The sequence below is a fragment of the Gossypium raimondii genome, chromosome 9 (genome assembly GCF_025698545.1).
Source record: "Gossypium raimondii isolate GPD5lz chromosome 9, ASM2569854v1, whole genome shotgun sequence".
NCBI lineage: Eukaryota > Viridiplantae > Streptophyta > Magnoliopsida > Malvales > Malvaceae > Gossypium > Gossypium raimondii.
The window spans coordinates 32,508,827-32,532,485 of NC_068573.1; the positions used below are offsets into that span (position 1 = coordinate 32,508,827).

The following is a 23,659-nucleotide window of genomic DNA, read 5'->3' on the forward strand; positions in this document are numbered from 1 at the left end:
CGGTCATCACCGTCGAACTTTAGGGTGCATTGGAAGCAGTGGCGTATATAGAGGGCTGGCAGGGGCCTCGACCTCCCCTAAAATAGAAAATTATCCATGTAATACCCAATTTGTACCCGGCCCATACCAGATAAACAAATAAATGAAAACAGTCCATAGAGTCCAAATTACAAGTAGGCCCACAAGGCCCAAACCAAAACAAAGTGGTGGCCCAAATTACAGTGGCCCGAAACAGATGGAAAACCCTAGGGTTTCTAAGCTTCAGCCGCCGCAACTCTAATCTTCCACGTAGGCCGAATCTCCATGGATCTTCACCTGCGCATCAAAGAAAAACAAAAATGGAAAGCGAATCAAAGATTTGCAAATCAAATAAAGAAACAAATTTGTTTCTTTTTTAGATTTATTTCATTCGGCTATAAAATAGCCATTGTAACACTATAACAAGGATCCGAATTCGAAATCAATAAAGAAATAACTACTTTCAATCAAAAACAGAGAACTCAATACAAAGCAAAGATCAGTCCAAAGGTTTATTTTTACAGTTTTTTTATTTGTTTTATTGTAATCTACTTTTTTCTTTCTTCATTCGTAAAATAAATAAAATAAATAATAAAGGGAAAGAAACAACCTGTTTGCTTCTGAAACGGTCGAGGGAGCCACCCCCTAGGATCGGTGGCCAGAAACCGAAAGGTTTCTTGACATTTTTGAGGCTTTTTGTGGATTTTTTGGAAGATTTGAACTCAAATCTGGGCTTGGAAGGGTCGAGAGGGCCAAAAGGGTCATTTTCTCTCTTTTCGCCACCATGAGCAGATGATCTTGGCGGCCGGGAGATCGGCGGCCGTGTGATGGTCAATGACCGGTCGATGACTGGGCCCTGGCCGGAGAACAGGAGGAGGGAGAGCTTTTGAAGGTTTTTTTTTCTGTTTTTTTAAGGGACACGGAAGAATGAATTTTTTTTGGAATTATTTTGGCTTAAATAGCCTATTGAAACGGCGTCGTTTCATTAAGCCTCCCCAGGTGCTAAAACGGCGTCGTTTTGGGGAGGCCGACCCGAATCCGACCCGACCCGTCCTAGGATCCGCGTGTTTTTATGTGGAGGGGCAATTTACACTTTTAGCCCCTCCGCCTTTTAGCATTTTTATAATTAAGTTTTAAAATTTTTAAATTCGCCCTTTTGTTTATTTTCAATTTCAATTTAACCCTACCTGAACAACGCCGTTTTAGAGGAGAAGGGAAAATTTTCCTTCCAGCCCCTCTATGTAATTCGCATGTTCAATTTAACCCTTTGGGTTTTATTTATTTGCAGATTTGCCCCCAGATTTTTCATATTCAGTTCAATTTAGTTTTTTTTTTCATTTTTTTAAATTAATTAACTTCCATAATGTAATTATTTCTTTTATTTTTTTCTGTAATTAGTTTTTATTTATATTTTTTTTATTTATATTTATTTATTTATATTTTTTAAAACAAATATTTTTATATGTACGTATATTTATTTTAATATTGTAATTATTATTTAATATTTATATATATATACTTTTTATGTATCCATTTATTTTCCTATATATATGTATATTTTCTATATGTAATTATTATTATTATTTTTATATGTACATACATATATATTTTTAACAAATGTTTTATTTATATCCATATGAATATTTATTCTTTTAAAAAAAGCTCAAATATATATATTTTTAAGCACCTATTTTATAATCTATATATGTTTATCTATTTTTCTTTATATTCATAAATATTATGTATTGCATATATATATAAGTTCCATAACCCAAAAATTTATTTGTATATCATATGTATATTTTAATCTTCATAATTTCTATGTTCATATTATATATATTCTTTTCTTCATTTATTTGGTTTGCTTTCCTCATTCGTTATATAATTGTGTTTACATTTAATATTTTGCATGTCATGGATTATTGTTATCGATTTTGTTTATTCATTTATTCATATTATTTCTATGACATCGTAATGTTTATTATTACATTGTATATTTAATGTAGCATCACATCATTTTTTTTAGCACACATCATTTTTTTTACTCGATTTCAAAATTTTCAAAATTGAGATAATGCTTGTATTTAGGATTTTCAAGGAAATTGAGCCCTAACATATTGGGTTCCGATTTTCTTCGTTAAATCTAACAATCGAGCATTTCTCTTTAATCAAAAAAATTAGAACTCATTATTGGGAATTCAACACGTTGTGTCCTAACGTATTGGATGTGACGCATTGATTTCTCGAAATGAAGATTTTTTCTAAAAAATAATAAAGGAAATATTCCGAGTTTGGGATTTTGGAGGAATTGTGCCCTAACGTATTGGGCCGCGATTTCTTAAATCTTGAATAAATGGATATTCTATTAAATTTTTATTACACGAGTATTCTGGCCCAATTCATTTTTGAGGAAATTAGAATGTCGTGCCCTAACGCATTGGGTGTGGCATTTTCTTTCTCTGAAATGATAAGGGTCTTAATACGTAACGTTTTTAAGTTTTTGCTAAGGATTATATTTTTCAAATTTTCGACATTAAGACATTAATTAACTAACTAGGTATCAATTTTTGAGCGTAATGAGGGTGCTAATCCTTCCTCATACGTAACCGACTCCCGGACCCGGTTTTCTAAAATTCATAGACCAAAGTCGTTTTTAGGTGACCCAATCACACCTTAATAAAAGATTGGTGGTGACCCCCAATTTTTTCAATTTTAATCGACAACTAATTTTTTGTTTTCAAAAAAATGGTTTCGACAATCCATTTAGGCCTTTTAGAAATTTTAAAAATTTAAGTAAAGGTAAAATTGAGTTTTGACCTCCCTAAAAATAATAAAAATTATAAAGATATAAGCTATTAAAAATTATAATTTAATTTCAGCCTCGTAAAAAAATTTTCTAGCTTCACTTCTGATTGGAAGATCTCCAATAAGCCTCAAATCTTGGGCTTGAACAAGTAATTCTTGAGATGGACAGTACTAAAGCAATCCAAGTGATTCAAGCAACTGAAGCGGATAAACAATATTCTACTGTAAGTCGAGCCATCAAGAACCTACTCCAATTTCCTTGAATGGTTAGGATTGCGCATATCTTCAGAGAAGGCAATAGGGTTGTTGATGGTTTGGCTTCAATGGCATTCTCAAGACTGTTGGGTAGATATATTTTCATGCAACCGTCATATAAAGTGCTTCAATTACTGCACGATGACTACTCTAGAGTGGCTTGATTTCACTTAATGTAGTTATGGTTTATTCCTTCTTCTTGTACCAAAAAAAAAATATTCTGAATTAATATGATAGAAATAAATAGATGGATTTGAAATTTTGTTTTCATGGTGGTGCAATTATATTACAAAATGAATTGATTGAATTGTTAATATTAGTTAGCTTTACATTAATTTAAGTGTATCCTTCATTTTAACTTAGATTTTATTTTGAGATATAAATAGTGGAAATAAAATGCACATACTATATATATAAAATAATTAAAATTTAGTATAATTACATATATGAAAATATAAATATAAATACAAATACAAATATAAATATCACATAAGTTATACTTCAATAAACTTTTCTATAATAATCTCATTTATTTGTCAATGTTTTGATTATTATGAAATAATGGATGTTATATATATATAATAACATTTGGGATTTAGATCATATTTAATATTTTTTAATTTTCAAGTTAAAAAGTATAATATGTTATTAATAATATTAATTAGTGAGATTTATATCATATCTTTAATAACTTATGAATGCAACTCAATTTATTAAAAGTTATTTTTATCAGTAAAATATGATCTAATAGTTTTTTATGTAAAATTTAAATATTTCAACTAAATTTTGTTTATTTTCACTTAGGAATAAAATTCATTTCACTAAAAATTAAGAGAAAAGGAGATTAGTCACCATTATCAGCGGTGGACACCTTGGTTTCAACAAAAAAGAAAAAGAAAAGAAAAGAGAAATTATATATAGAACCAAATTTGTAAAGAGTGTACTTTATAGTTTATAATTGTTGTTATTATAGGTGGAAAGTAGTTATAGAAGTTAAAAGTTAAGCATAAAAGTCGGTCCTACACCAAACTTCTTTGTTATAATAAAAGAGAAAGCTGATTGCATTTTGATATTCAAATCCGTTATTTAAAATTTAAACTTTCAAACATAATCTTAATATTTTAAAGGCATAATAATAAATTTAGTTCATAATGTTTATCTATTTTGTCACTTTGACCCTAATTTTTTTTTGACTATTTGGTCTCAACCTTTAAAATCGAGTCAAATTATTTTTTACGAGAAAGCCGACTAAATTGTCAAAATTGTTTGAAGGGCCCATTTTAGGTGCATCAGACTCAATTTGAGCGCAAGGAACGTTGTTCGAGATCTCGGTGACAAGTGTGTATTCTTTTACAAGCAAACCGGGGTAAGTCGTGCCCCAGAATAGGGCCACACAACCAGCCACATGAGCGTGTGGGCCACACGTGTGGACCACACGACCCCCACATGGCCATGTCCCCCTGCACCCTTAGGATATTTCTATTCTCACAGGATCGTGTCTCCCCTAAAGTCTAATTTTGCATGTTTCGCACGGCCACAGTTTGTTACTCGACCTGACCACACAGCCGTTTAACCCCTCCACACGGCTTGGCCACACGACCATGTGCCCCTGTTTTATAGTTTTGCCCAAAAAATTATGTTATGTTCACTTTAGCCCCTGCTTGATCCCTGAATTATTCCTAGAAGTTTTTGTGCATTTAATTGATCTTTACATTAGTGTTTATACAAAAATCCACGAATTATATGACTGAATTGCTATTGTTATAATGTGTTATTGATATTGATTAACTGAATCACTACGGTGCTATGAATAAATATGTGATATTAGTCATGCCTACTGTCAAGTGTTATTGATAGATTGTGAGTGATAACACTATTATCGCCCTACTGAATACATGATGAACATGTTTATTGCTAGTGTTGAATGAAATAAGTGTTAAGCATGCCTACGGATTTTGCATTATTATATTATAAAGTATGTCATATTGCATTGCATGGGGCGAGATGATTTGTACGGAGGAAGAGTGGCAATTTAATCTGCAAAGAAGTGGTGGCTTGTCCACAAACCTAGTGGCAGTTTATTTATTCTGTAAATATGTTGTGCGCTCACAACAAGTGCCAGTAACTATATATTTCGAACCAAGTGGCAGCTTAGTTGCAAATTTTTTTTTCTAAAAATACTAGTGGCTTACCCATATTTTTTTACAAATCTAATGGCGGCTTTTATCTGTAATTACGTTGTGTATCCACAACAAGTGGAAGTTATCTACAAATCAGTAGGTTCATCCACAATCCGGAGTGATATGATAGATGAGTTCTGAGGAACTTATAAGTGAGGTATGTAACGGAGTTGATTAGGACCTTTTTGATAAATTGAACTTGCACTGTCATACACTAGCATGTGCATTTAAAATTTTGTTTTCTAAAATAGTGTAATGGAGTGATGATATGATAAACCGTTAATCTAAAGTGTTTTATGATTGTGATTATGATAAGAATTGCTAACCCACGTGCTTTGCCTACGATTTTGTTTCGGTTTTCTTATGACCGAACTTACACTGAGCTTCATAACTCACCCTGTTTTATTTTACATCTTTATAGATAACCCACCAGGTTAGGAAGCAGAACCGACAAATCGGAGGGCTCGACTCAGATTGAAGTTCTATTAATATTTTTATTTTTACCCATTATTATTTATGGCTCCTATTATTTAAGAACTATAATATCTTATTTTAAATTGTGGCACAGGACTTAAGTTTAGGGTTTATTTAGCATGCATGATATTTGATTTGATTTTAGGATATTGAACATGGTTTAAAAACTATATATGCACAAAATAATTCTGATTTTTCTCAATTAAAACTAAGTTGAATATCACTTTTCCGCTACTAGATTATAAATAAATTTTAAAAGATTAAATAAATTGAAAATTAACTAAGCTTTCAAAAGTAGTCATTGTTACAAGGAAAATATTTTACTTAATCGGTTTTTGTTAACTCGTGAGTTTTTCTAAAAATAATAGGCTAAGTATTTTTGTAAGATAAACAAACGTTTTAATTTGATTGTTTTGTAAAACTCTGATTGCACTAGGCCATCCAGGTGACCGATATAGTCTTTTGGGCTCGAACCTAACGTCTAGACTAAGTTGGAGAGGTTTGAGGTTTGGGTCATCTCTATTACTTTTATCTCCATTAATATTCATAATAATCAGTGTCAAATTTACCTACCCGCTATAACACCCATTGAAAATAGGTGAGAATATGATAAAATTGGCGACATATTTTTAACAATGGGGAATATTGGCAACAAGAAAGCAATGATTGAGTGGAAGAGAAGTGATATATAGTACAAGTTCCCTAGTAGATTAATGCCTAAAAAATCTTTCCCTTTATGAAGAGTATTAAACCATGTTTTATAATTTTTGAGTAGAGAGCACTATACTTTTCCATATAAGAAAATATGTTTAGAAAATAAGTGTATAATATTTATTCAACTCTATAAAAGATATATACTATTTGTTCAACGGTATAAAAATTAGTCTAACTAGAGAAACCATAATAATAACAACTAAATCCCTCAAAAATGCATAGTACAGGGAGCTTTTCGAGAATTTAACCAAAAAGTAGCCCATCAACTTATGGCAAATTATTCTCAGATGAAAAAGTTTCAAAGCTGCCCGAGTTGAGTTTAAAATTCTCAGTAACATCCCATGTCTGATCATAAAATCCGCCATTGAAATCTTGTGAAGGATCATACACCCACACATCAACCGAGTCAATGAGTACAAACTCGTTCCCCGAGTCAAAAAACGAGTCGAAATTCCCTTCTATGTTGGGTAACTCGACGATTTCACTCAGTTCCTCTGGTTCTTCACTGGACTCCGACAAAGAAGAAGAAGAAGAAGATGATGATGGACGGTTGAGATTCACCATTGAAGCAGCTTTAACTGCAGCAGCTTGAATATCACGGGGCAATAACGAAACCGGTCGAGGAAGCAACTCGGCGAGGTCGGGGAAGTTGAGTGCAGCGGAATCACCTTTGATGGTCAAAGAGGCTACATCGTGAGCACGCGCCGCCATTTCTGCCGTCCGGAAAGTGCCGAGCCAAATGCGGGATTTCTTGCGGGGTTGACGGATTTCTGATACCCATTTGCCCCAACTCCTCATTCGGACTCCTTTATAAATTGGGTGTTTGGTGCTTGAATCTCTCGGCCTTGGTCTTTTTTTACCCTGGTCGATGATCATGCTTGTTGCTGCAACTTCCACGGCGGAAGGATTATTGGGTTTCCTCAATGATGATGATGATGAGTTATTGTTGGTGATGGAACTCTCGGTTTCTGATGACGAACAATGGTTTGATTCCGCCATTGAAATGCAGAGCATAGTAAGGGTTTGAGAAAAGTGAGAAAGGCACTCAACTAAGTGGAAATATATAGAGAGAAAAGTAGAGGGAAAGATGTGGGAGTGAGAGAAATGGAGGATGGGTAAATGGTCAAATTTTGCTATTAGTACTTGTATGTTTAGCTTTATATTTTTCGAATTTTAAAATTTCAGTCCGGACTCAAACAATCCTTAAATTTATTTGATCAAATTCTATTGTTAATTTTGTACTATGTATAAAGTTATAGATCTGGTCTAGGGATAAACCTTAAATTTATACAAGAACTTTGGACCAATGTGTAATTTGATATATGAGTTTTGATTTGATGCAATTATATACATGAAACTTGAATTGTGACTCATGTATATATGAAACTTAGAAATGAATACATATATTTATTTTCATATCAGATTAATATAATTTTTATGTATGCAATATATTAACATAAATGGTGTTAATTCAATAATGTTGTTAATGATTTATGAAAATCGAATCAAATTAAAATTTTATGTATAAAATAGTACAAAATCAAAATTCATACATATTTTTGGTATCTATCCTTTTAGGGCTAGTTTAGCATTACTTTTGAAAAATGTTTTAAAATGTGTTGTGGAAAAATGCTTTTGAGAAATACTTTTAGAAAGTTTTATTTAAGATTTGAGTATTTAGTATTCTTTGTCAAAAAGTACTTTTGAGATATAAAATGTTCATTTTAAACACGATACTATAAAGTAACAAATATGTATTTAAATAATGTTCAAATTAGTTAATATTATTATATTTTAGTAAGAATATAAAAATAATTTATTATAACTTCTTGTTAATATTTTATTATATGAAATATAAATTTTAAATATTTTAAGTAATAAATATTAATTATTTATAAAATTAATTAGAATATATAAACTATATTTTAAATATTTAAATATAACCATTAAATATTTATAATTAGATATTAATACATTAGTATTATTTTAAAAATAGTTTTTATTTTTAATTAATAATTTTAACACATTTGTAATTAAGCACTAGATAAAAAAGGAAAGTATCATGTAGTTGGAGGGTAAAAATAATTAAACACCAAAAGTATTTTTGGGAGAAAAAAACTAAAATTTTGGCTTTTTTTTCAAAAGTGCTTTTCATGTTAAAAGTACTTCTAAAAGTATCATTAAACACAACATTCTATGTTCTCCAATTGAATCATTTTAGTCCTATATTTTTAAATTTTAAAATTTTAATCTTTGGCAAAGCGATAGAAGTTAAATCAATTAACGACTTTTTTTTCGTGAATAATATATGAAAATATGAAGTGACATGACATTGCACATGTGATAATATGTTTATTGCATCAAATTAAAATATAAAATCAAAATCCACAACCTACACATAATACTGAGATTAATAACAAATATTTATTGTAATAAAATTAATATTATATATGTTTTACTATCTTATATTTAGTAAGAGTTGATGACATCACACATATTCAAACTATGCTTCAGATTCTAAGTTGGATCCTAAATTTTAGAACTTTTTAATTGAGTCTAATGTATTAATATCATATCAATTAGGTCATTTTATTAACCTAGCTATTATGTTTGGACATTAAATGTCAACTTAAATATGATATATAACATAATTGAAAACACATGATCAAATTGTAAACACATTTATACCTACTGTATGGTCTGCTTATTTTTTGATATGTTACAAAACGAAGTAGCTTCCTAAGTTTATTTCCACTGCCTGTTTTTAATATGTCCAATCTAAGTTGAACACGTATTAAGCATGCACATGTTTATAATTGGATTCACGTATTTTAAACATTATCCATGTCAAGCCTAAATTGACGATTAAACTAATAAAATGATTTGTGATACTAATATTTTGAAACAATTTTAAAGTGTTACTTAAATTTTTACTAATAAATTTTATAAATGCTGAATTTATATTATAAAATTGTTTGATAAATTAGTAAATACAAGTACTGAATATAATTATGTTGTTTGATAAAAGTAAATATTAATTTTAAAATATTATTTAATTTTAATTTTAATCTTATTAATATAATATTTTATAGGGTAAACAACATAAATGGTCACCTTACTGTTAAAAATTTTCTTGTTAGATCACTTGACTTTAAAAATTATAAAATGATGATTCGACTTATAATTTTTTTTTAAGTCTAAAACCGTTAAATACTTACGGGTTGGCTGTTAAGTTAAATGATAATACACATTACCCGGCCGTCCCTCTCCCCTCCCTCCCCCCACCACCACTCTCCCCTTCCGGTCTAACAAGAATGTTTCTCGGACATTTCAAGCTGAAATCAAGGGGAACGACCTTGAAACTCATTTATATTGGGCCGGGAAAGACTCAAAACATGGTTCCTTTGAACTCTATGGTCCTCTTGTTTCAGTTATTTCAATAGAGCGGCCTGGTAGCACATCTCTTCTCTTTTTCTTTTTTTGCCATTAATTTTTAACAACTATCAACTTCATGTTCGAATGCAGTTCTCAAACCTGTAAAGCCTTCCAAAAAGCTTTCTCCTTTGACCATTGTTGGGAATTAAGGATCCATTGTTCTATTCCTGATTCTGGTTATTATTTGCCTCTAGAAAATGGGTTACCTTGGTGGCAAGGAATCAAAAATCGAAGGTAAAGACTAAATCAACTAGATTTAACTGAAGGTTTAGCTATTAAATCAACAATGAAAACAAGATAGGTGAAGGAGGGTTCGGAGCTATCTTCAAGGTATGGTCTCTTCATTCCTTGCTGCTTGATGATAATGATAAACTTCCAAACTCTTACTTGTCATTGTTGTCGACGTGATTTCAATGAGAAAACTCTTATTTTGGAACAAATATTGGGACCTCCAGCGTGATGGGGTGACAGGGGGAGTGGAAAGTGTGGGGGTGGGGTGATTTGGGTCAATATTTTTTTAATTATTTTATGGCATGTTAATAGCCACATCAGTAAACTATTAAGTATATAACAGTTTTGGATTTTAAAAAATAAGTCGAGTGATCATTTTGTAATCTTATAAAGTTAGGTGACTGAATAAAAAAATTTAATAGTTGGTTGACCATTTATATAATTTACTCTCATTTTATATTATTTTGGATAACTTTCAATAAAAAATAAATGTGATAATTTTACTATCTCATTTTTTAACAAAAGGATAATTTATTTTAATTTTTAATAAAATAAAATCAACTTAATATTTTCGTCATTAATAAATAACTACCCCATTACTTATCTTATTGAAAATTTTATATTAAGTAAAAGTTGAAATAATTATCCAACACATTTAAAATATTAAACAGTATAATAAAAGTTTTCAAATTCTAATTTAATTTTCAAACTATAGTTTGGTCACCGAGTGTGCCATCAATTTTTCAATAATAATTAAATGGTCAAAATTTCTTTTAGTTCTAAATTTTGGATTTAGTCATTGGACTCTAACTTAGTTAATTTAGGCTATAGCCTATAATTAATCATCATCCCTCCCTAACTTTTAAAAAGAAGATAAATATACTTTAACCTACTCAAACTCATATTATCCTGCACTGGCAACAATACCAATACCGACTAAATTAAAACTCAGTCAATAAATTTTGCTATTAATCTTGTACCAAGCATAAGTTGTGAATTAATCTCAATTTCGTATTTTAACCATTTTTAAAATTCAATTTCAATAATGGCTCAAATAATAACCATTAAATCTGATTACGCCCTGATATGAGAGTTATTGTCATATTTAAGCACCTAATAGTGATTTAAACCTTCAAACTTAGGTTTCAACTTGGTCAAAATTTCGACATATTTCAATCGTTTCAGTTTGTTTCGGTCAACTCCGACGTATATATTGTGAACAATAAAATTTGAACTTGAGAACTGTACGGACCAAAAAAATTATTACTACAATAACACTGCATTACAATATAATTATTGATAATTGGGAATCAGTGAGTTAACTTGAAATGTTTTCAGGAAAAGGTATTGAAGCACAACAATGATAATAACCATTCTCATCATACTTGAACCTTTGTGAAAGATGAGCTTCACGGATTAGATACTCACCCCATTCCTCAGATCCAAAATGCTCGAAAATGGCTCGTGCGTTGAATGAACTGAACCGTCCCTTCTTTCCCCTGAACAGTTACAACCCCAAATGTGTGTTAAGCGGAAAATAAGAAAGGATTAAGATATGGATCACAGACTAGGACCAACACATGGCAACCGTACTCGTACCGTGCCGGAATTACAATGTATATATATGTCTAACAATAAATAAGGAAGTAGGGTGGAACCTTTTCCTGTGCCTTGCATTCATCACGGTGGCATGCAACTGAAACATACCAAGCGAAGATATTAGTCTCGAGACCGAAAGGAAAGAAAAGAAAATGAACTAAACGGAATAACTAAATTGAGCTGAAGTGTTTAAATATCTAGTTCCGCATATGAAAGATCCTTCTCATTATCTATCAAAACTACGCAGACTCTTCATTTTCTTTCAGCAATTGTTTCTGAAACTTATGTTTGACGTATACTCGGATGTAAGTTTGAGGACGCTCCAAATATATATGAAACTTTTGAAGAAAGACAAAAACCGAAGCTTTCTAGAGAGAAGTCATTTACATGGGATCGAGGGCTCATGAAAATTGGCCATTCCTTATTCCAAGAATAAGCATCATTGACATATAGACTTCCCGAGAGGACGAAGAGGCTATATTGTTCTAACTCTTAATTTCTTTGGGAAGTACCCGATTCCTACAAAGATTCTCAGAAATATTGAACATACTCGTGTTTGACACTGACACCGAGTCCGAACAACATAGAAAGAGGGTGAACAATTCAAAGAAATAAGCATTTCATATGGCAGGACAAAAGAATAAAACACAAAAGATCAAAAGGTCTTACCTTTAACTCACTCTTAGCATCTTTATCAATAACAAGCCCAGCCTCAACAAAAGCATCAATCATAATTTCTATGAAATATCAAGGAATTTGAAACAGAATATTAATGCAGCAAAAAGAAGAAAAAAACACTCAAAGTTCAATGAAAATAGGATACTGCAGGCATGTAAAAGTCGATTTTCACTATCAATTTCTTCTGCAGGAGCATAGACGACTTGGGCTTTAGCCAAAGAGCCTCTCATTAAATCCTGCAGAGACAGAAAGATCCGAACCTGAAGAAGTGTGTGTACATGTGTGTCTTATACAATGACCCTAAAACATAAAGCAAAATGAATGAAACTTAGCAACAAACTTCGAAAAAGAAGACGTTAGCTTGTTGGAAACTTAGCAACAAAATTTTTATTTTCTGCATTCTTAGGTTCATCAGTAAAAGTATCATAAAAGCCCTTGTATTAGGAGTCAGCTTGTATTTGACTCCCTCTATGTAAAAAATGAACAAATTAGTCTCTATACATTAGATTAAAGAGCAAATCGGTTCTTCTGGTAAAAGTTGAATCTATTTCTATTGTTAAAAACTAGTCCCTGTATGTTAAGAGTAAGGTACACATGACATGCCACGTTTAACTTGTTGGTTTTTCTGTTAGCTATGTCAGTTTTTTACAGTAAAATTGGATAAAATTTTTAACAGAAAGGAAGTTACCAATTTGCTCTTTGATCTAACGTACAGGGAGTAATTTGTCCGTTTTTTGAGTTAAGGAGACAAAATGTAATCTGACTCTTAATACAAAGACCTTCATGGTACTTTTACCTAGGATTCTCCCATTCAATCCGAGGGGGGTTGAACCTTGGACCTTTTATCAGAGAGATGACCACTAAGCCATCTAAGCAAAAATATAAGAAAAACGGTAAAACTGGTTTTTTTGCTGTTCATCTGGTCTGGGATTCTTAGTTCAACCGGTTTTCTCTCTTACTCCGAAGCAATATACTAGCTGGTTCCGAATCCAATCGGTTCGGTCCAATTTCAACAACCATGCATCTAAGATTAACTTACCAGACCCTTCAGTCTTACAAATACAGGTCGATTATCCAATGCATCCAACACTCTTGAGGAGGTACTCTGGGTAGAAAAACAAAAATATTATAAATATAAAATTAAGCAATCAATAACCAGCTAATATAGAAAACCGATGATCCAATTCTAGAGAATTTACCTTCAACACTTGAGCTGCTAAATCAACTCTTTTTTGGTTCCACAGCTTCAACATGAGCACCGTCAAGTGAAATGTTTGAGGTTTAATAAATACGGACTTTCCAATTTTCAAGTCTGTCAAGTGGCATATTACATCAACAAGGTTTGTTCCAACTCCAAAAGAAGCCATCAAACGATAATACACTCCCCAAAGTTGGGATGATTAATACATTATAGGAATTGAATGCAAGCTTATTACCACTTTAGACCTCATAATTACACGACATGGCATTGCAACTTAATAAACAACATTAATACTTTTGGCAGTTGCAAGTGAAACCAGGTTGTAGCATGTGTGGCTTACAACCCCTAAATTTTGGGATTCCCTTTTGCAAAGGCAGATTACTTTATTCACATGGAATATAAAAAGCAAGCAAAGCATCAACGGACCAGGTTGTTCACTTGCCTGATTTATTAGAAGACTTTGGTTCTTCATTTTCTTTAGGTGCATTACTATCAAGAGGTCTGACACTTACATCCACCTTAACACTTTCCTCATCGTCCGCAACTTCTAGCTCAACTGAAATGTTACCTAACTGCTGCTCTTGAGCACTATCTTCAGAATTATCTCCATCTGAGTTGCCGTCTGGATTTTCATCTATGCAAGCATCACTACTTCCCAATATGGAGTTCTGAAAGCCTACGAGCTTGCTAACCAACTCCGGATGTATAGCCAATGGAAGTGATACGAAGTGAGAGTAGTCAAAACTTGTAGTTTTAACAGCCTGTAATATGGACACCAACCCCAAAATGAAAAGGTTAAATTCCGCTATTAGTCATTGTACTTTGTAAAAGTTATGGATTTAGTCCTTATAATTTAATTTGATCAATTTTAGTCTTTGTACTTTTCAAAATTTGAAATTTTAATCCTAACCCAAACAGTAGCAATCAAATCCATGTGGTTAAATTCAATTACTGGGTCTATACTATGCGTACAATTGTAGATTTAGTTCATATTCTCCAATTGGATCATTCTAAGTTCTTACACTTTTTGAGTTTTAAAATTCCATTCATGATGCAAATGACAGATGTTAATCCATTAATTGGATTTATAATGAGTAATATGTAGAAATAACAAGCTGACATGGCATTATATATATGATAAAATATTTGTCGCATCAGATTTGGAAATAGCAAAACTTAAATTAATGAATTTAATAGTTGTCGTTTGGTGAAAACTGAAATTTTATAATTCGAAAAGTACATGGATTAAGAATGACCAAATTAAAGTACAAGGACTAAATTCTCAACTTTTGTAAAGTATACTGACTAATAGCAGAATTTCACCAAAAGAAAAAGACAACAGATAAATGAAAATCCAAAGGGTGGGTGGTTGAGAGAAAATTGAGGATAGAATTGAAAAGTAGACTATGCAAATAAACCCCAAAAACTAAAAGCATCTTTAGAAAATGGAAGTGTATGTAGGGTAGTTATATATGTTGTTCAGACTTCTCAATATTTTAAAGTATTCATGTTTGGCACATCTTCAAACTAGAGTATATAAATATGACCTTCCTAGAAACCTCCAAACATATGAAAGAGAAACAAAAAAAAGACGAATATACTCATGTTTGACACATACCATTATCCGACATACCCGAGTCACAGTAACATAGCTAGTTATAATAAGAATTTATTTCATGGCAGTTCTTTCTTTAACACTAGATTTTTCTTAAACAATATATTGATCACAAGAACATCATTTCCATCTATTGGAACCAAATATTTTAATAATAGCATTATAATATACAGCAACATAGCCAACTTACCTCATCAATTACACGTTGTATCTCTTCTGAAGCTTTAGCTACACTATCAGCTGAAGTGCCTTCAATGACTGCAAGCAATAAACATTCAACCCAAGCTCCAAGATAGCTTTACTTACATATATCATAAAAAAATGTGTGAAGCCTTTAAAACCAGATAACTCTAACATTAGTGATAACACAATATTCCATGAACACAATGAAGAAAAAGGAGATGTTTTTAGAGGATAACAAAATTCTTACTAATGGAATCATTCTGCTTAGATGATGGAAGGATTATCTGAACCCCCGTCTCCTTTTCAATCTTTTCCTTTGTAGATCCCCTGCATAGGATATCATTAAAAAATAAATAAGTAATTAAAAATGTAACTAAAGATTTGAGATTTTTGGATGCCGAGTTTCATACGCTTTCCCTTTAACAAATCGAATTACAGATGCACCAACCTGCATATTAAGCACAAAAAAACAGTAGATATCAGCATCATGCATGAGAGAAAGTTAAACCAAGCACTGCAGCAAGAAAACAGAAAGCTGTGTTGAGGGTGGGTCGACTTTTTTGGGAGAAGTTTTGAAAGTGTCGTCTCCTGAGCAGTCGACTGGATCTCTAACAACTGAAGATGTTGTTCTTGTGTCGGGTTTTTGTCTCCAACCTTTGCAGAGAGCCGTGTATGGTTCATGGAGGTGGACGTTTCGGTTGGTGGTACCTGCAAGACTCAGTAGAGGGTGTTAGTAATGTGCGTGAGAATAATTAGTTAGTTGAGTGCAAGCTACTCAAACCACCAACTTGAGGCTTATAAGCCTTAGGTTGGTGGTTCGAGCCCCCCTCACGCATTGTTTACATAATCATGCTCACACCCTATACTAACACTTCTCCCGAGTTTTGTAGGTACCACCAATTGAGGCATTCCCTTCTGTGAACCGGACACAGTTCTTTGTGGAGACTGGGGACAAAACTCCAACACGGGGACAATACCTTCAGTTATTGGGGGTCCGGTTGACTGCCCGACAGACGACACTTCGAAGACTTCTCCCGAAAGAGTTGACCCACCCTTATTCTACAACAAGGCTCAACAAACTGTAATGTGTAAACAGAAAGGAAAGAGAATTATTGAAAGGTTAAACAATTAAAATTTACTTGAATGGAAAGTGAATGCTTTATAGCTGAAAGCTCCGGCTTTTCTTTCATTGCTTCATCTTCAATATCATCCTCCAAGGCTTTAGAATTGACAATGGCATTTGTAACTTCAATTACCTTGTCATTTGATTTTTGCATTTGACAATCACTTTCTAACCCGACAGTCGCATCCTTTATCACAGGCTCTGTAAAATTATCATAAAAGACTTTACAGGCAACATAAAATATGACTCGCACCAACAAAGATCCGACTGCCAAAACCAATCTGCAGCAAGGTAATATAGTGCTCCCAAATTGTTAGATACTTGGATTGTAGGAACTATATGCAGCAACCCAATTAGCAACAAAGGTAAAAGGTTTGAAATCTTTACTAAATGCGGAAACTGATAAGAAATTTAGCTCAACTTAAGCATTACAAACATGTCAAAATAGGTCATATTCTACTATCGGTCCTCCTAATTAGACAAAGTTGAAAATTTAGTACCCTATAGCTTCATTTGGATAGATTGAGTCCCTAAACTATGTGCTTTTAAAATCAGTCGAATTAGTAATGGTATTAGGATTTCCTTTTAGTCATTTTGACATGGTGTTGACGTCAAGAACATGGTAGATAATATGGCTCTCCAAATATATGGAAAAACTTAAAAAGATTGAATATATCTGTCTTAGACACATATCTATATCAAACACACCCAAGTCCAGAGTAACATAGGATTTTACAATCTATAAAAGTTTAAGTAATTTGATTCATATGAATGAATCTATAAGAATTCGTCACTTAGATCACATAAATTCCATGTGGCAAAAATGCCAAGTCATCCGCATTATCAAAGTCAATTCCGTGCCACCATAGCCAATGGCCACATAAGCACTACTATTAGAAAAAGCTTGACAGTGTTAACGAGTAGAGTAACCTTTTAAAATCCGTAAAAGTTTAGGGACTGAATTCATCCAAACAAATTTACAAAGACTAAATCCGCAACATTCCTTTAAGTATAGAGACGAATCGTATAACTCAACCTCTAAAATACCATTATTCAGGCCAATATATCATTCAAAAAGAACTGTGGAACAAGGTTAAAGCCTAAACTCAAGTCACATTGAAGACTTCTTTGAAAAAGGAAGATGTAAGTTCACAAACAAAAACATACCTTTGAGGGAACTATCTTGAGTACAAACCGGTCTCCATATGAGAGTACCTTTCTTTTTCTTCTCCTTGTCCATGGCACCAGACTTGGCTTTTGCCCCACCCATCCTCAAACCAAGGTTCAAACTATGATACGAACAACACCCTTGTAAATGAGTTGGTACTACATTAAGGAACCTTTGCTTGTTCTACAGCATTAGGAAACAACAATGGTGTAACACATCACAAATTAGACCATTAATTGCAGAGAAAAGATATTGAGAATTCTTTAATTTTCCAAATTCAATATGGCCACATATAATCCCTACAAGTAGTTTCAACCGAATGAACAAGCCTAGACCAAAGATCAACCTAAAGTACTAGGGAAGAAACAAGAACAAGAATCACATTGCTGAAACTGGAAATATCAAAAAAAGAGCCTGCACAAAGAACTTGATGGACTACTAAAGTCACCATTTTGAGTGAACACCACACAAGGAAAATTTAATATAAGGCTTCTTAGCTACTTTATTATTACTGTATAAGATAAAGGTACACAAATATTTTGTTTTCTCTCAAATGATGCCTATACGAATGGAACAATCAAATGAAGAACATACCAGTATTCAAGTTATAAATGCTTTCCAATAAGCGGTTTTCACTAAGAAGATTGATTGCAGTTCTTTACATTAATAGTTACAATAATTTAAAAACCAATGCTTAAAGGGGGAAAGGGTAATCTTAACACAAATTCTTTGAGGTCAGAATCTGAAAGTAACTTACCAGCTTCAATTTAACATAAGCATTTGTTAACTTCAACAAATCATCAATTCTGCAGAGATAATAACAGCAAAATTAACGTATTATTTCAAAAAAAAAAAGAAAAAGAAAAAGGAAAGCTTTTTTTTCCCCTTCTCAGAATGTAAACGCTTTGATTGCATCAATTAGTTCATTTTGGTGTTTCTCTTAAATTGTTTAGACTTAATTTCAATGTCCAATAGTCTAAAACAAAAAAAAACAAAAAGCTTTAATTTGAGATAATTTTAATAAACTGTTAACAAAAAATAGAGAAATAGAGGAAAAAATATAAAGATTTTCAATCAAAACCTTTGCAAAATGAAAATCCCAATTCTATTTTCATTTAATTTATTTTGATATAAACAATTTCATGTGAAAATTACCTCCTTTTGGTGTTTGAAGAGAGGCTTCTTTACTAGTTATACCAAGTCTTATTTATTAATTTTCTATTCATGGTTTGTATCAGTTTCTCGGTAACCAAACACAGGGTTTGAAGTAAAAGAAGCGTACCTGAAGAGAGACCTAAAATCTAGCACATTCCAGTTATTTTAATGAAAAATTCATACCTTCTAATTATTCGGTATTAAATCTATAACTAAATTTAAATAATATTATTTTCATTATTTGGAATTTTTTACTAATTTAAGTAAAATTGAGTGGATTCTACTGATAACTAATCTCGCTCAAGATTCAAACTAAATTTACTCAATTAAATGGATAATTCCATCCTTAAATAAAATTTTTAGTTTTTAAATGTATAATATAAAAAAAACTCCTAAATAACAAGAAATTATTAATTTTATTTTATATACTAATATAATAAGAGTTTTATTTAAATATTGCAAAACTTTTCCTAACATCTTCCAAAATTATTTATCAAAAATGTATTTTTATTATATGATTTTGACACTTATGGATGTCGAAATTAATTTGACGATTAATGCTTTATATTTTTCGGATCTCTTAGGAAATGGATAGATAAACGAAAAGGATCTCAAGCACACATAAATATTAAAATTTAGTTGACCAAATTTAATATTTTTAACTGATTGAATTAATGTATTTGACTTGACTAACCTCAACATTCATGAATATCGAAATCCCTTATAAATACACTTTGCATTCTTTATTTCTCACACAAACTCTTAAATTTCCCTACCATAATCCCTAAACTTATCTACCAAATCCTTAAACTCAAATTTAACCAAACTTCCAAATCTTAAAATTACATTATTGAGCTTTCATTGCAACACAATTGGTAAAATTAGTTTATTATCAATAAATATTGTTTTTCACAAATAATCGAATTGTCTCACCCTATTTTAATTACACTTTAGGTGTGTTGGACCCTTAAACCATCTTACATTTACGAAGGGCTCATTTATATACACTTACTAAAATGAACAAGTTCCTATGCATATCGAAGTTTATTTTTACAATAGTTGAAGGATGGAGGCTTGAGATCTGTACTTTTAATTTTTCATGCAACAAATGTACGATAACATTGGAAAATGTAGAGCTATTAACGGGTTATGTGATTGACAGTAAGGTGGAAATGATAGAGATTTCATCCCTGATGTTGGAAGTACTCACCACATTGTTAGGCATATTCCTCGAGGACGAGAGGAATTTTGATAGGAAAAGGGTGAAATTTGCATGGTTTTAGAGGCAATTCGACAATTTCTTGACTAATGTAATTGCGGATGAGTTCAAATAAAATGTCAAGTTAACAACAATTGGGTGCAATTTTATTTTAAAGTGCATTTCAACATACTTTCTATAAGAAAACTTTCATCTTTAATCTCATATAAGCTAAACATTAAGCATATCATAGTTGTATTTTACATTCACTTTCAAATCCAAATAACATAGCCATAGGTTAAGGGTAGTAAGAACTGCACTTGAGCATGCTTTCTATAAGAAAACTTTCATCTTAATAGATAGCTTCAAACTCCAAATTTACTTTCACTTCAGTTACGAAAATGAAAACTTATACAGTTAATTATAATTTCAGGTCAAAGTTGTCGAGCATTACTCACTTCAGCAACAGTGCGTTTATCTGAAGCCATCCACAATTTTCCTACAGCAATTACCTCTCCATTTCCTTTCCTTCTAACTTCAACCACCACATGTATGAGGTTTCCTCTATTTGCAATTACCTTTGATTCTATCTCCACATTTTCCTAAAACAATCAAATAATTTTGCAATTATCCATCAAAACACCTTTGAATTTATTTAAAGAATGAAAAAGCAACACCCCATGATTAAACAGAAAAATTTCTTAACTTGAATCTTAGCTGTTGAATAATATGAAACGTTGAAATCAACTGTACTAATAACACGATTGACAAAAGAGAAAGTAGTAACGGGTCCGATGAGGTCGAGCATAGTTGCTAAAGCTCCAACATGCCAATTTCCATCAACATCCTAAACCAAAATACAAAAAAAAAAAAAAAAAAAAAGAAGAAGAAGAAGAAGCATAATGGAGTCTATTATCATAAATTTAAGGTTAAATTCTACTATTAGTCTTTGTACTTTGTAAAAGTTGTGGATTTAACCGACGTGCTTTTCAAATTTTAAAATTTTAATTCTTACCAAATGATAGTTGTTCAATTCATTAAGTTTTGATATTTCCAAAATTTGATTCTCCAAATATACTATCCTATATGTAATTTCATGTCAGTTTGTTCTTTCCACATATTACTCACTAAAAATCTAATAAATGGATTAACAATCATCATTTGCATCAATATGGAAATTTTAAAATTATAAAAGTATAAGAATGATCTAATTGGAGAATATGGACATGGGTGAAACTAAAATTTTTATGAGAGGCTGAAACTAGGTTATATATTTTGATAAGAACTAAAATGCAATTTCACCAATATATTAGCTTAAATCTTTAGAGTTTTTAGAAAGATTAAATCAAATCTACAACTGTATGCAAAATTAGTAATTGAATTTAATCAAACAGTTTTAACCGGTATTGGTTAGAATTGAATGAAAAAAAAAACCCAAAATACTTATAGTTTGGATTAAAATTTTTCATACCGAGACAACATTTGGAATGACGAAATCGAATCGCATTAAACCCTTTTCGGCATGGGTGATTTGCAGTCCTTGGAGGACTGTGGCTTCTAATCCATGGCCTATTTTAGATTGAAGAACAGCATGAAGCCATACAAGGGATTTCTGTACGGAATCATTTTCCATTTCCATATATCTTTTCCAACTTGTCTCAGATAGATGCTTGTGCTGTTTCCCTTTTTGCAATAATGGGGTGTTGTCCTTATTTATTTCCCTTTTTGCGATGGTTTCAAGGTTTCTTTGTTGTCTTCCATTTCTTATGGTATTTGCTGCCGTATCTTCTTTCGTTCGCAAATGCTGATGTTTCGAGTAGAAGAAATTCTTTTAGAGATTTAAGCCCCTTTAAATAAAATATCTTTTTACACTAATAACAATATTAATATCAATTAAATCAATATTTAGTTGACATTATTCAATTATAATATAATTATTAATTTATGTGCTTATTTTATTTATTTATAATATAATTATTAATACTTATATTCTATTATTTTATATCTAAAAATTTAATATTATTTATAAATGTTCAATTATATAATTACAAACATGTTCACCTAACTTAAACAAATGCATATGAATTAATCTCGATTCATTTAAAACCGTACAACCAACCCATTGCATAACCCTATTTTTACTTTTTTTTTAGATAAACTTTTAATGTACCAATGAAGCTAACATAATTGGGTTTATTTTATTTTATTTTATGATGCTAACATGACCACTGAATAGTATGAAAAGTTTGACATTAATCTGAAAATAGTCACACGAAACAAAAGTAATATAAAAATAAATTGGGTAAACTATAACCAGGGTTATCCAACTATTATTAACTTTACATTTTGGTAACTCAATTTTAAAAGTTACAAATTGGTCATTAAATTATTTGAAAGTTTTTATTTAAGTCACTAGGTGGTTAAGTTACTAAAAATGTTAAATTTATCACTGTTAACTCACTATTCATTATGGGGTAAATTACATCCAAGGTCACTAAACTATTAATAAGCTTACAATTGGGTCACTTGATTTAAAGAAAAAGAGTTACAAATTAGTAACTAAATTGTTTGAGAGTTTTAGGGACCTCATTCGCCGTTGTACTCCAATAACCTCACCACCGTCTGACCTCCTCATTCAACAAAGAAACACATTGAATTAGAGCTTTTTCCCTCCTCTTTCAACTTTACGGTTTAATTTTCCTTGAAATGGTTAACCCTGTAGATTTAAACTTGAAGCTCTCCGATCTTCGTTCACTGTTGTTAGATGGTTGCCTGACTCTGATATGTTCCTCTTCTTAGTGAGACTTTCTCCTTGACCTTTTAGATTGAGCCTTTATTGCCTAGAACTCTTAGACTAACTCTTGACTGAATCTAGTACATTTGAGTCTCCTTTTTCTTGATATTTTGATTCTCTTTTCCCTGGTTTTATTTTATCTCTTTGCTTTAGCAAATCTTGTTTCAAGCTTGTTGACATGATGGTTTCCTCCTTTTTATTTGTATTTTTGTTTGTTTTTATTGTGGTTGTAAGTTGTTGATAGTGTTGGATAATCGAGTTAGGGAGTAATGGTGCAAAAATTGAAATTCCAAAGTGTAAACTTGTAAACCTACTAAAAGTTCAGTGACCAACTTGTAATTTTTTTGAAATTGAGTGACAAAATTGTTAACTTACTAATAGTTGAGTGATCAAATTATAAAATTACCAGTCCTCACATTTGATGTCCATTAGGAACTTAATGGGACAGTGATCAATTTATAATTTTCGAATAGTTGAGTGACTAGTTGTAACTTTTTTAAAATTAAGTGATGAAAGTGTAAACTTACTAATAATTGAGCAACCTTGGGTGTACCTTACCCAAATAGATTATGGTACAACCACGATTTGGGCAAAAAAATTATATAATAAATATGTGTCTAACAATTTCATATGAAAACAAGTGAGAGTTGTGCCAACAACTTTTTGACCTAGTGGCAAGAATATTGTGTTGTAGGCATGAGAGCTTTGGTTCAATTCTAAGCAGACCCATTCCCTATCCTCCAATCATTAAAAAAAATGAGAGTTTGGTTGAATTGATTAATTAGAAACTTTGAAATTTTTAATGGCTTGTGTTTGAATCCTACTCAGATCGA

The 23,659-nt window shown here is 31.5% G+C and overlaps 3 protein-coding genes across 13 annotated transcripts; all 3 read right to left on the reverse strand.

Moving 5' to 3' along the window:
* Nucleotides 1-6,567: 6,567 nt before the first annotated feature.
* On the reverse strand, nucleotides 6,568-7,457 carry LOC105797906 (ethylene-responsive transcription factor TINY). The gene has a single exon (XM_012627784.2). The coding sequence runs from the start codon at nucleotides 7,443-7,445 to the stop codon at nucleotides 6,714-6,716; it is 732 nt and encodes a 243-aa protein (XP_012483238.2). The 5' UTR covers nucleotides 7,446-7,457; the 3' UTR covers nucleotides 6,568-6,713.
* A 3,883-nt stretch (nucleotides 7,458-11,340) lies between these two features.
* LOC105799065 (uncharacterized) lies at nucleotides 11,341-19,054 on the reverse strand. Of its 11 annotated transcripts, none has more exons than XM_012629420.2 (16): nucleotides 18,962-19,038; nucleotides 18,437-18,485; nucleotides 17,679-17,862; nucleotides 16,528-16,712; nucleotides 16,366-16,447; nucleotides 15,945-16,096; nucleotides 15,799-15,836; nucleotides 15,636-15,715; nucleotides 15,396-15,463; nucleotides 14,033-14,351; nucleotides 13,589-13,701; nucleotides 13,429-13,494; nucleotides 12,535-12,625; nucleotides 12,381-12,448; nucleotides 11,771-11,808; nucleotides 11,341-11,611 (listed from the first exon to the last, which is right to left on the reverse strand). In XM_012629420.2, exons 3-16 carry the CDS (start codon nucleotides 17,779-17,781, stop codon nucleotides 11,431-11,433), a joined length of 1,584 nt encoding a protein of 527 aa, XP_012484874.1. In that variant the 5' UTR covers nucleotides 17,782-17,862; nucleotides 18,437-18,485; nucleotides 18,962-19,038; the 3' UTR covers nucleotides 11,341-11,430. The 11 variants fall into 11 exon arrangements, 9 of the variants coding, with proteins under 9 accessions (XP_012484874.1, XP_052477379.1, XP_052477380.1 ...); XR_008188983.1 differs by lacking the exon at nucleotides 15,799-15,836 and adding an exon at nucleotides 12,099-12,273 and having other exon boundaries at nucleotides 11,508-11,611; nucleotides 15,837-16,096; nucleotides 16,259-16,447; nucleotides 18,962-19,039; XM_052621419.1 differs by lacking the exon at nucleotides 15,799-15,836 and having other exon boundaries at nucleotides 15,837-16,096; nucleotides 16,259-16,447; nucleotides 17,679-17,800; nucleotides 18,962-19,054.
* A 1,399-nt stretch (nucleotides 19,055-20,453) lies between these two features.
* LOC105799067 (uncharacterized) lies at nucleotides 20,454-21,755 on the reverse strand. Its single transcript, XM_052620752.1, has 3 exons — nucleotides 21,504-21,755; nucleotides 20,739-20,879; nucleotides 20,454-20,634 (listed from the first exon to the last, which is right to left on the reverse strand). Exons 1-3 carry the CDS (start codon nucleotides 21,669-21,671, stop codon nucleotides 20,467-20,469), a joined length of 477 nt encoding a protein of 158 aa, XP_052476712.1. The 5' UTR covers nucleotides 21,672-21,755; the 3' UTR covers nucleotides 20,454-20,466.
* Between the last annotated feature and the right edge of the window lie 1,904 nt (nucleotides 21,756-23,659).